This window comes from Gracilinanus agilis, chromosome 5 (genome assembly GCF_016433145.1).
Source record: "Gracilinanus agilis isolate LMUSP501 chromosome 5, AgileGrace, whole genome shotgun sequence".
NCBI lineage: Eukaryota > Metazoa > Chordata > Mammalia > Didelphimorphia > Didelphidae > Gracilinanus > Gracilinanus agilis.
The window spans coordinates 108,314,627-108,326,717 of NC_058134.1; the positions used below are offsets into that span (position 1 = coordinate 108,314,627).

A 12,091-nucleotide genomic window follows, 5' to 3' on the forward strand; every position below is an offset into this window, starting at 1 on the left:
TAAAAAACTTTAAATAGATGACAATAGAAGTTCTATTTTATAGTAGAGGCAAAAGGGCCTAAAGCTTACTGAGGAGGAGAATGACATTACCAGAATAGATAGAGGAAAAGGGACTTCAATTCAATTATATCAGAGATAACTCAGCTTTATACTTTGGAAATCTGCTAGGTTATTATCCCAGATAGTAACCTCACCTGTTCCCCTTGGGAGAGATCAGAGAACAGGCAAAGGGTGGCAATGGTATAGCAATCAAAGGCTGCAGTAGTAAGCCAGAAAATTGTGCTATATTTTCTCTCTCTCTTTCTCTTACCCCTTCCCTCCCTCCTGGGTATTTTCTTCAGGTAACAGGTATAAAGTGGCCCAAGAACTGAGCTGCTTTTTTGTTAGGTTATCCCACTCTCCTGCTGTTACAGAACTTTGTCTCAGAAGCAAAAAGACAGTAAATGGCTTTCCCTACCTGTGCTCTTCTCTGCTTTGTGAATCTTTAAGTCCTGTGTAACAGATGCTTATTTACAGTAAACCAACGTCATAAAATCAGTGGCAAAAATGGCCTTTGCAATAACCTCTAAATCATAAGCCCTTCCTGTCTTCTCCAGAGATCCCAGGACCATAGTCATTAGAAGTCACAGGACCTGACATGGGAGTAGGAATGAGAATCTAAGACTCAAGTAAGAATAAATGAAGATTCTTTTAGGTAAACCCAAATTTGACCTCTTTTTTGGGTTCATATTTTTAATTCATATTAATATAATAAACATTAATTCATTATTACTATTTAAAATTTTTGGTCTTTATTCTACTTCCATTCTTTGCTAATTTTTTGATGTAGCTTTTTAGGAAGGTTCACAGATATCTGGTTTGTGGGGTACAAACAATAGTCAACTTTCCTTCAGAGTCCTAAGCACTGAGAGGGAGGGAAAAAACCCCTCCCGTGAAGCAGATTTGAAAGTAAGCAACGGAAAGCTTTTCCTAGTCTCCCAAAGGCATTTTATCATGAGAAGTAAGTTAATTTTAGCTTTTTCTTCTACTCTATGAGAGAAATATCAAGGGCCATGATCAAGAAGACATGGCCAGAGAGGCCACAGTCTGTCAGAAGGGAAATTAAATCCATTCACTATTTCCTTGGTTTTTAAAGTATTATCCTTATCTCTTTAATTACAGAACCTATTTATATGGAATGTTGATGTTTACTAGCCAATTTTTATGTTATATATAAAAACTTAGCAGTCTACTACCTCCTCTTCATAACCTTGTAATAGTCACTCCATACCCCTACAAAACAAAAAGAGACAGATCTGAATAGAAGATATAAGATATAAAAGAGAATCAAGAGGCAATGAGAACACAAGGACAAAAGTTAGTGGGGTGGGAAGGGGGAGAGGGCAGAGAGGGTTGTCAGACTGGGTATATAAAAGAGAAATAAATGATAGCTTCTGTGGACCACGGGGGAAAAAGGCTAGACTGAGGATGAAAGAAACAGGAGTAAATTTTTTGAAATGAGCAACCTGAAGTGAAAAAAGAATTAGTCATAAGCAATGAACAGTTAATATAGAAGAGACCAGGGAAATTTAAGTAACTGGTCTTTACATATACCTCCTCCTGGTCTTCATTCTCTAAAGCTCTATTCTTATTGTTAAAAACAAAAACTCCTGAATCATTCAGGTAGTGGTGTAGTCCAATCAACCTGTGACCTCTCCTCATAGAGGAAATAGATGAAACAGAAATAGCTACTGTACCTGAAAGATTCATGACAGCATGACCTCCAACCCTACACTATGTGACAGGAAAGGAATTCTACCAACCAGTGTACACAAAAGGTTCTATAGGTCTATTGGTGCAATAGAAAAAAGGCTCAAGTCTCTTTGACCTCCCTGAAGTCAAACATAAACAGTGCTACTCCTGGGGCCTAGACAGAGTCTTGGAAAGGAATGAGGAAGCAGAGGGCTGCTTTTCTGTGCCTGGACCAGAAGAGGCAGCTGAAAACTGAGAAGCAACAGAACTCCTGGCATGGGTGTCTTTGCACACTTTTTCTAAGTAACATCAATAATTTATTATCAATAAACTCCGTGGTACAACTTAAGCAACATATGGATTTCCACGACACATAGTAGACACTTAATAAATGCTTCAGATTAACAATTAAGCCTGAGTGAATTTAGAAAAACAACTTATTCTTTTTTGTAATTTGGAAGAAGACTCTTCCTCCAGTCACATCTGAATCTTCAGAAGTCTGACCATAAAAGAAAGCCCCTAAGGTCTGGTTGGAAAAGTAGCCTTACTTTTGAATGCTTAGTAAGGATTAAAGTCCCCAGACAGCTTGGTCTAGCAGGACTATGGCCTATTTAGGTGAGATTATTAGGATCAATTGTCCTCCCTAATTCTGGCCAGAATGTTCTGAATTTCATGTTAGGCTTGGGGAACAGGGAGGTGGGGTTCATTAGGGAGGAAAATGGGATCCAAGGATAACCTAGTGCCTGTGGCAAATTAAAAGTCAATTTGGACACACTAAAATCTACCTTCAATTACCTTTATTCATTTCAAAATGTCATTTAAGTGCCTATTGTACTGGGTAATGTGCCTAGCAATCTTGGGGAAGGAGAGCAAGGAGAATATATATATACATACATATATATATATATATGGCCAAATACTATGCTGAGAGCTTTATAGGTGTCTTACTTGATCGTCATAATTCTGTGAGGTGGGTACTATATTATTCCCATGTTATGACTGAGGAAACTAAGACAGACAAGGGTTAAGCCACTAGCCAAGGGTTGCAAAGTCAGTGTTTGAGGACAGATTTATGGTAGGGTCCCAGTCCTCTATCCACTGGGCCACTTGGCTGCTTCTAGGAATACAAAAGGTTAAAATCATAATCACTTTTATTCTCAATGAGTTTATTATCTAGGAGGAATTACATATTTATACAACTACAATACAAATGGGTAAGTATTTAAATGCAAAAAAGAGTTCTCATAGGTGACTACAGTCTTGGAGTTTGAAGTTTTAACACCTCTCCATTCTGCCTCATTGTGTACATTTATTTAGAATCCACTGTTCATTGATCAAAAAGCTATCAATTGCCTCTACAGGGAAAGGGGATGAGTGGGTACTTTCTCATTTGCTGATATAATAAGCAAACCATAGCCCACAATTTTCTGAGAGGATGAGAATTCCCCGTTTGCCAAGGTCACTGAGAATCTTTAGGGTGAATTTACTTGAGTTTGCTTTACTACTGAAAATCCGAACTTTTTCATTAATACGTTCTTTTTTTTTTTTTGACCCTTACCTTCTGTCTAGTCTCAATTCTAAGACAGAGGAGCAGCAAAGGCTAGGCAATTGGGGTTGAGTGATTTGCCCAGGGTCATACAGCTAGGAAGTGCCTGAGGTCACATTTGAACTCAGGTCCCTAGACTCCATTCCTGGCACACTATTCATTTTGTTATCTAGCTGCCTCCACTAATCTTTGATTTAATCTAACTCTAGTAGGATCCACAAGCCTTACTAGAAAGCTTTATTCTAGCTTAACTATTAGTATTATCTAGTAAAATTCCTTTTGAGTTGGCAATAAACTTTTTAGACTTTAGACCAGCTTAGTGTTAAAAATCCTTCCAGTTCTGTACCAGTAATAATGGCCTTTTTTCTTCCCTTTCAGCCAGTTTTTTTTTAAACTTATTCTAAGCTAAATATGGTCTATTTGCTGGTCTAAATTAATCAGGTTGATTATAAGGAAAATGTCCTTACTATGTCCTTCTAGCCTTTATTTTGTGAGCAAGAAAGTCTGCTGTTAGTGAACATGCTAACTCTCCAAAATGCTGAAAAAAAGGAGATAATGGCCTCATAACTACAATTCTACACTAACCTAGTGAAACTATATGACTGCCACCTCCCAATCAAAAACAAATAATTTTCTCCTTTCTTAAAGCAGTCACCTTCCCTCTCCCAAGAGGAATTTCCAGTTACTACTTGTTAGCTTAGCTGTTACCTGCAATTTCAATAAAAAAAAAACCCACTTTCCCCAACAGCTGAGGTGGCACTAGGAGCCTGAAATATTTACAACCTATTTTGTAAAGGCTGTGTTGGCAAGAGGGTTCTTCAGAACTAATTCTAAAAGAAATGTCCCTATCAGAACAAAACATTTCTAAACAATATTTTAAAACAGAAAACTTGACAAGGTTTTAAAACAGAGTTAAAGTGCTTTTATGACTCCCACTTTAGTGGGAATCTATTAATAGTATGGATTGTCAGTGTCATCTCTGAAAATATTTCAGGAATGTAAGTGAATTTGTCTACCACCCACTTCTCCAGCTCATGTACTATTCTCTTTTCCATTGATGACTTGATTCCTTTCTCTGTATTTCTGACATGATAAGCTTAACAGACACAATGTATTCTCAAAATGTCACTAAACTCCTTGAAATTTGCAACTCATCTTGATTAAAGAAAGCTAAAAACCCACAAAAAAGGCATGAAGGCCTTGGTTTAAATCCTGGCACCTTCACTGACTAGCTGTGGATCCTTGGACAAGTCATATAACTTAACTAAGACTTAGGTTATTCTTCTGTAAAATGAAGGGATTGCATTAGAACAACAAAAAATAATCTTGAAGATGGGCTTTAATAGCATCAATCAATAAACTGAGAGAGGCAAGTCCTAAAGTGTACCATATATGAACATAATCCTCATAGTTAATCTAAATTTAGGGATAGCTCATAGCTAGATTAGTCCTTCAGCAGTTACTTCACGTAAAAGCAAATCAAGGAGTCCAAACTAGGGCAAATGTGCCACCAAGAGGTTATAATAGAACCAAATAAATCCCAAAGGGGTGAAAGTTTGTGGGGAGGAAGAATTATTGTTCATCAGATGGTTAATCTGTTAGTGTTCCATTAAGAACTCCCTCACAGCTTTAGGCAGCTCCTCATTTTAGGAAGAGCTCCAATTCCACTGAAGTGAGGCATTGCATCCAGCCAGATATCTTGGAATAGTCTGTAGCTGGAGTACTGCACAACTGAGATAAGAAAGGTGGAATTTAATTTTTTCACATTATATGTATTACCTGGGCTTCTTGACAGGCTGCTCTCCTTAGTAAGTTGTCACTGTTAAGGTAAAAGAAAAAGGGAAATGAACATTAGCTTTCAATAAGAAGTTTAGGATTTAAACAAAAGAGTCTGTTTTGCAAAACATATGTAAACATTCCTTCTAAATTATTAAAGAAGTCTTAGGAAACAGATAGCATAGCATGGAAAAACTTAAAAAAATAATCTCACTGGGGAAAATCCTGGGTTAGTTATTTCTACGTTTTCCATTTTTAGTCCTTCCCCAGCTAGATTACTCAAGTCACTAGACAACAATGAAATGATTTGTTCTTATTCTGTTTTCTTTTCTGTTTCATTTAAAGTTGGACTTCTTTGTCTTTTTCAATGTCACTGCCCATAATATAGAATAAATAGAACATTTTTGGCATAACAAAGATCAGTTTAGAAAAAATAAAAGGAAGCTGTTAGAGTAAGTTCATCTATTTAGCATCAAGGTTTAAGAAACCTTTAAATGCAGTCTGTGGCATCATGGCACTATGCAGCTCTCTTGGCTAACAATTCCACAATTTGTTGAATGGACGGCTCAGTGTAAGAGTGGATGCAATTTGCTGGCAGTACTAATATAACAGCTTCAAGTGGTTCTAGCCCATTACTAATATCCATACTTGAATGGGCCAACCAAAAAGCAATTCATTAAAAAAAATTTTTTTTAATTAAAAAGATTGTTTTAGGGGGCAGATGGGTAGCTCAGTGGATTAAGAGCCAGGCCTAGAGATGGAAGGTCCTACGTTCAAATCTGGCCTCAGATACTTCCCAGCTGTGTGACCCTGGGCAAGTCACTTGATCCCCATTGCCTAGCCCTTACCACTGTTCTACCTTGGAGCCAATAGACTGTACTGACTTCAAGACAGAAAAAAGGTTTAAAAAAAAAAAAGATTGTTTTACTTGCATTCTTTTCTTCTTTTTCCCTAAAATTATAGATTTGGTGTTCTCTACATTTCAATAAGAATTCAAATCCATTTTTGCATCTATTATTGAACTAACATAAAAAAAAATAAAGTTTTTTGCTCTTTGCCACAGTTGCAGGAAAGTGCTCCCTACTTATAATATCAAGGTTAGGGGGAAAAAATCCAAATAAATAAACCTGCTAATCTATAAGAATCACTAAGTTTCTTATTTTTAGGAAAGGTCCTTCTATTTCTATACTTTCCTGTGTTTTCAATAGGAATGGGTGCTGCATTTTGTCAAAGGCTTTTTCAGCATCTATTGAGATAATCGTGATCTTTTGTTTGTTAGCTTGTTGATATGGTCAATTATGTGGATGGTTTTCCTAATGTTGAACCATCCTTGCATTCCTGGTATAAATCCCACCTGCTCATGGTGGATAATCCTCTTCATCACTTGCTGGAGTTATTTTGCTAGGATTCTATTTAAGATTTTTACATCTATGTTCATTAGGGAGATTGGTCTGTAGTTTTCTTTCTCTGTTTTTGATCTACCTGGCTTTGGAATCAGTACCATATTTGTGTCATAAAAGGAATTTGGTAGGACTCCTTCTTTGCTTATTACATTGAATAATTTGTATAGTATTGGGATTAATTGTTCTTTGAATGTTTGATAGAATTCACTTGTGAATCCATCAAGCCCTGGCAATTTTTTCTTAGGGAGTTCTTTGATGGCTTGTTCAATTTCTTTTTCTAATATGGGACTGTTTAGGTATTCTATTTCTTCTGCTGTTAATCTAGGCAATTTATATTTTTGTAAATATTCATCCATATCACCTAGATTGCTATATATATTGCCATATAATTGGACAAAATAGTTTTTAATGATTTCCTTAATTTCCTCTTCATTAGAGGTGAGGTCTCCCTTTTCATCTTTGATACTGTTAATTTGGTTTTCTTCTTTCCTTTTTTTTATTAGATTGACCAGTACTTTGTCTATTTTATTTGTTTTTTCAAAATACCAGCTTCTAGTCTTATTTATTAATTCAACAGTTCTTTTACTTTCAATTTTGCTAATTTCTCCCTTGATTTTTAGTATTTCTAATTTAGTTTTCATCTGGGGATTTTTAATTTGCTCAAAGGGCTATAAAAGATTGCTTGCCCTTTGATCCAGCTATGCCATTGTTGGGTTTATACCCCAAAGAGATCATAGATAAACAGACTTGTATTAAAATATTTATAGCCACACTTTTTGTGGAGGCAAAAAACTGGAAAACGAGGGTATGCCCTTCTATTGGGGAATGGCCGAACAAATTGTGGTATATGCTGGTGATGGAATACTATTGTGCTCAAAGGAATAATAAACTGGAGGAGTTCCATGTGAACTGGAAAGACCTCCAGGAATTAATGCAGAGTGAAAGAAAAAGAACCAGGAGAACATTGTACAAAGAGGCTGATACACTGTGGTAAAATTGAATGTAATGGACTTCTGTACTAGCAGCAATGCAATGACCCAGGACAATTCTGAGGGATTTATGGAAAAGAATGCTACCCACATTCAGAGGAAGAACTGCAGGAGTGGAAACACAGAAGAAAAACAACTGCTTGAACACAAGAGTGGATGCGGACATGGTTGGGGATATGACACTAAACAACCACACAAATGCAACTATCAATAATATGTAAATGAGTCTTGATTGATCACACAACAAAAAGTGGAAATGCGCATTGGATATGGGGAGGGGTGTAAAAGGTGGATGAAGGGGAAAGTAAAAACAAGAATCATGTAACCATGGGAAATCTTTCTAAAAAAATCATAAGTGGCTCCTATTACCTCCACAAGAATACTTTGTGGGGGAGAGGGGAACCCAAGATGGTGGCTTAGTAGCGGCAAAAGCCTAAACCACTCTGACAATCCTTCCAAACCAATATTTAAAAACTGCTTCAAAACGATAGGACTCAAAAACAAACAGCAAGAAGATGTGAGGGGGCTCTCCAGCTGAATACAACTTGAAAGATAGGCAGAGAGAGTCAATTTTCACAGGATAAGGGGGAACCAGAAGCAAAATTGACCACAGAGGAGTACTGGTTGACTACTCTCCCACCTACTACACTAGGTTCTGCAATTAAGTGTAGGCTAACTTTGGGATCCTGGGATGAGGGCTATACCACCAAAAGTGCACCTCAGACCCACCCCCTTGAAGGCCCAGGCCCTTTCAAGCTTCTATGGATACCCCAAAGACCTAGCTCCAGGACAAAATCCCTGCAAGCCTGCAGAGGACTCAGAATCAGTAAGCAACTTTCTAAATTCCCAGTCCACAGGTTTAAAAAAAAAAAAAAAGGCTGAGAAAATGAGCAAAACCCTCAAAAATTTCTATGTGGGCAAAGAGCAAAGTAGAAAGCCAGCAAGAAATGGTGGGATCCAATCAACATGCAAACCTTAAAAAACAAAACAAAACAAAACAAAACAAAAACCAGGATTTGGTCTCAAGCTCTGGAAGAACTTAAAAAATAATTGAAAAATCAGATAAGACAGGTTTAAAAAATGAGAAAAAGAAATGAAAATAATGCAAAAAGAAAATAACAGCTTAAAAAGCAAAATTAGCCAACTGGAAAAAGAGGCACAAAAATCCAATGAAGAAAAGAGTTCCATGAAAAGTCAAATGGACCAAACAGAAAAGAAGGATCAAAAGGCCATAGAAGAAATTTAGACTTTAAAAATTAAAATTGGACAAATAGAAATTAATGACTTCATGAGACATCAAGAAACAGTAAAACAAAATCGAAAAAATGAAAAAATAGAAGAAAATATGAACTATCTCATTGAAAAAACAATTGACCTGGAAAAAAAGATCCAGAAGAGACAATTTAAGAATAATTGGACTATCTGAAAGTCATGACCAATAAGAAAGCCTAAAAAAATTCCTAGACATCATATTACAAGAAATTATCCAAGAAAACTGCCATGATATTCTTGAGCAAGAGGTTAAAATAGAAATGTAAAGAATCCACAGATCACCTCCTGCAATAAATCCCCAAATGACAACCCCTAGGAATATTACAGGCAAGTTCAAGAGTTTCTAGGCCAAAAAGAAAATACTGCAAGCAGCCAGAAAGAAATAATTTGAATATCATGAAGCACAAATCCAGACTATACAAGATCTGGAAGCTTCCACATTGAAGGACAGAAAGGTATAGAATATGATATTCCAGAAGGCAAGGGAACTGGGTTTACAAAAAGAATTACCTACCCATCAAAACTGACTAGATTCTTTCAAGGGAAAGTATAGTCATTTACCTCAAAAGATTTCCAAGCATTCCTGAAGAAAAGACAAAACTTAAATAGAAAATCATGATGCTTAAATACAAATGAAGCATAAAAAAGTAATAAGAGAAAAAATTTGAGGGCTTCAATAAGGTCAGATTGTTTATATTTGTAAGAGGGAAAATTTATGTATTTATAGATATATATTAAAAATATGTGGCCGCCAGGAATCAACAATTTAGGTTGATTCCATAATTAAATCAGACCCAAGTCAGCATCGGGTTGAAGAGTTTATTTACAATCAGGTAGATAAAAGTAGGAATAAAGAGAAAAGGGAGGTTAAAAGGCTAAATAAATGAAGCTATAAGCCACAGGGCCCAACAGCCAGATAGGCAGAGTTTAGAATTGGCCCAGCTAGGCCAAGGAAGCCAGCCTAACTTACCCACGTGACAATATAGAGCGTAATCTGTCTGTGGTCTCAGGAGATGCTTCTTCTTCCAGTTCGAGACGGCAACTGCCCCCACAGGAAGTTCACTAACTTACTTAAAGAGATAGTGTCTTTCATCACTTCCTGTGGTCCACCTCTAATTCAAATGGACAAATGGCAGTTTCTACATTGATTTGGACTGCCCAAAGGGCAGTCCCTTATTCTTGATTTGTTACTTATTATCACGTGTGGGTAACTCGTCTCCCCTTCCCACTAAGGGAGGTGAGAGTGACGTCATTAGCACGCCTGGGTTGAGTAATTTTTGACTATTAATGGGATCGAGCTAATTCTATTTACACATATTACTATATGGAAATATGAGATCTGTAACTCTTAGAAATTACTATCATAATCATAGTAGTTTGGAGAAGTATACATAGGCAGAGGGTATGGTAGTAAGCTGTTTAGGATGACATGTAAAAACAAAACAAGGAGTAAAAAAAGAGGATTGTACTAAGAAAAATGGGAAGAGAGAAATAAAAGGGGGTAAATTATATCATTTCAAGAGGCACGGGGGAAGGGACTATTAAAGTGGAGGGGAGGATAAGGGTGGTAATGGGTAATACTTAAACCTTACTCTCACTGGAATTGATTCAGAGAAGGAAGAAAAACCAGATTCATTAGGGTATAGAATCCTATCTCACCCTATAGAGAAGTAGAAGGGGAATAAGAAAAAGGGTTGTGGGAAGGGAAGTAATATAAGGAAGGGAGAAGTTGAGGGTATGTGTGACTAAAAAGCCCTATAGGGGGAACCTGGGTACCTCAGTGGATTAAGAGCCAGGCCTAGAAATGGGAGGTCCTAGGTTCAAATTTGGCCTCAGACACTTCCCAGCTGTGTGACACTAGACAAGTCACTTAACTCCCATTGCCTAGCCCTTACCACTCTTCTGCCTTGGAACCAATACACAGTATCAATTCCAAGATGGAAGGTAAGGGCTTAAAAAATAAAAAAATCAAAAAAGACTCTATAGAGAATGAAGGGAATAAGAAGGGTGGTAATGGGAAGGGAAGTAATATAAAGGAAGGGGAAGTGGGTGAGTGACTAAAAGCAAAACACTGGTGTGGAGGGAAAAGAATAAGAGGAAAAATGATAGGATTAAAAAAGGAAATCAAGATGGAGGGGAATGCACAGTGATAATAACTGTGATTGTAAATGGAATGAACTTACCCATAAAATGGAAGCAGATAACAGAGTGGATTAAAAACCAGAATCCTACCATATGTTGTTTATAAGAAACATAGTTGAGGCAGGTAAATACACACAGCATAAAGGTAAGGGGATGAAGTAGAATGTATTGGGCTTCAACTGAGACAATAAAAGCAGGAGTAGCAATCATGACCCCAGTCAAAGCTAAAGCAAAAATAGATCTGATAAGGAGGGTAATTACATCTTGATTAAAAGTAGTATAGTCAAGAAATATCAGTACATAACATACATGCACCAAGTGGTATAGCACCCAGATTTTTAAAGGAGAAACTAAAGGAGTTTAAGGAAGAAATATATAGCAAAACTATACTTGTGAGGGATCTCAATCTTCTATCAGAACTAGATAAATCTAACAAAAAAATAAATGAGAAGTAAAGGAAGGGAATGATATTTTGTTAAAGTTAAAGTTGTTAGATATCTGGAGAAAACTTAATGAAAATAAAAAGGAATATACCTTCTTTTCAGCAGCAAGTGGTACATATACAAAAATAGATCATTTACTAGGGCATAAAAACTTCACAACGAAATGCAGAAAGGAAGAAATAATAAATGTAACTTTTTCAGATCAGAATGCAAATAAAAATTATAATCAATAGGGTTCCTGGAGAGGAAAATTAAAAATTAATTGAAAACTAAATAATTTAAATCTTTAAAACTGGTGGTTCAAAGAACAAATCATAGAACTAATCACTGATTTCACTGAAAAGAATGACAATCAGAAGACAACATATAAAAATTTATGGGACGCAGTCAAAGTAGGATTCAAGGGAAAATGTATATTCCTGAGTGCTTATATCAATAAAATAGAGAAAAAGCAGATCGATGAATTGCGGATGCAACTAAAAAAACTAGGAAAAGAACAAATTAAAAATCCCCAGTTAAAGACTGACTTGGAAATCCTAAAAAAATCAAGGAGAAATTAATAAAATTGAAAGTAAAAGAACTATGAACTAATAAATAAGACTAGGAATTGGTTCTATTAAAAAAAAAACAAATAAAATATAGTACTGGTTAATTTGCTTTAAAAAAAAAAAAAGAAAAAGAGAATCAAATTACCAGTATCAAAATGAAAAGGGAGATTTCATTTCCAATAAAGAGGAAATTAAAGCAATTATTAGGAGCTATCTCACCCAATTATGACAATGAATTCAA

The 12,091-nt window shown here is 36.1% G+C and overlaps 1 protein-coding gene across 2 annotated transcripts in view; it reads right to left on the reverse strand.

Annotated features, from left to right (window-relative positions):
- The window catches only part of AGK (acylglycerol kinase), a 113,920-nt gene that overhangs the window by 57,233 nt on the left and 44,596 nt on the right, over positions 1–12,091 (reverse strand). For both annotated transcript variants that reach the window (XM_044678155.1, XM_044678156.1), the window contains exon 3: positions 5,057–5,096. In XM_044678155.1, the coding sequence (XP_044534090.1) occupies positions 5,057–5,096 (40 nt within the window). The remainder of the gene's footprint in view (positions 1–5,056; positions 5,097–12,091) is intronic.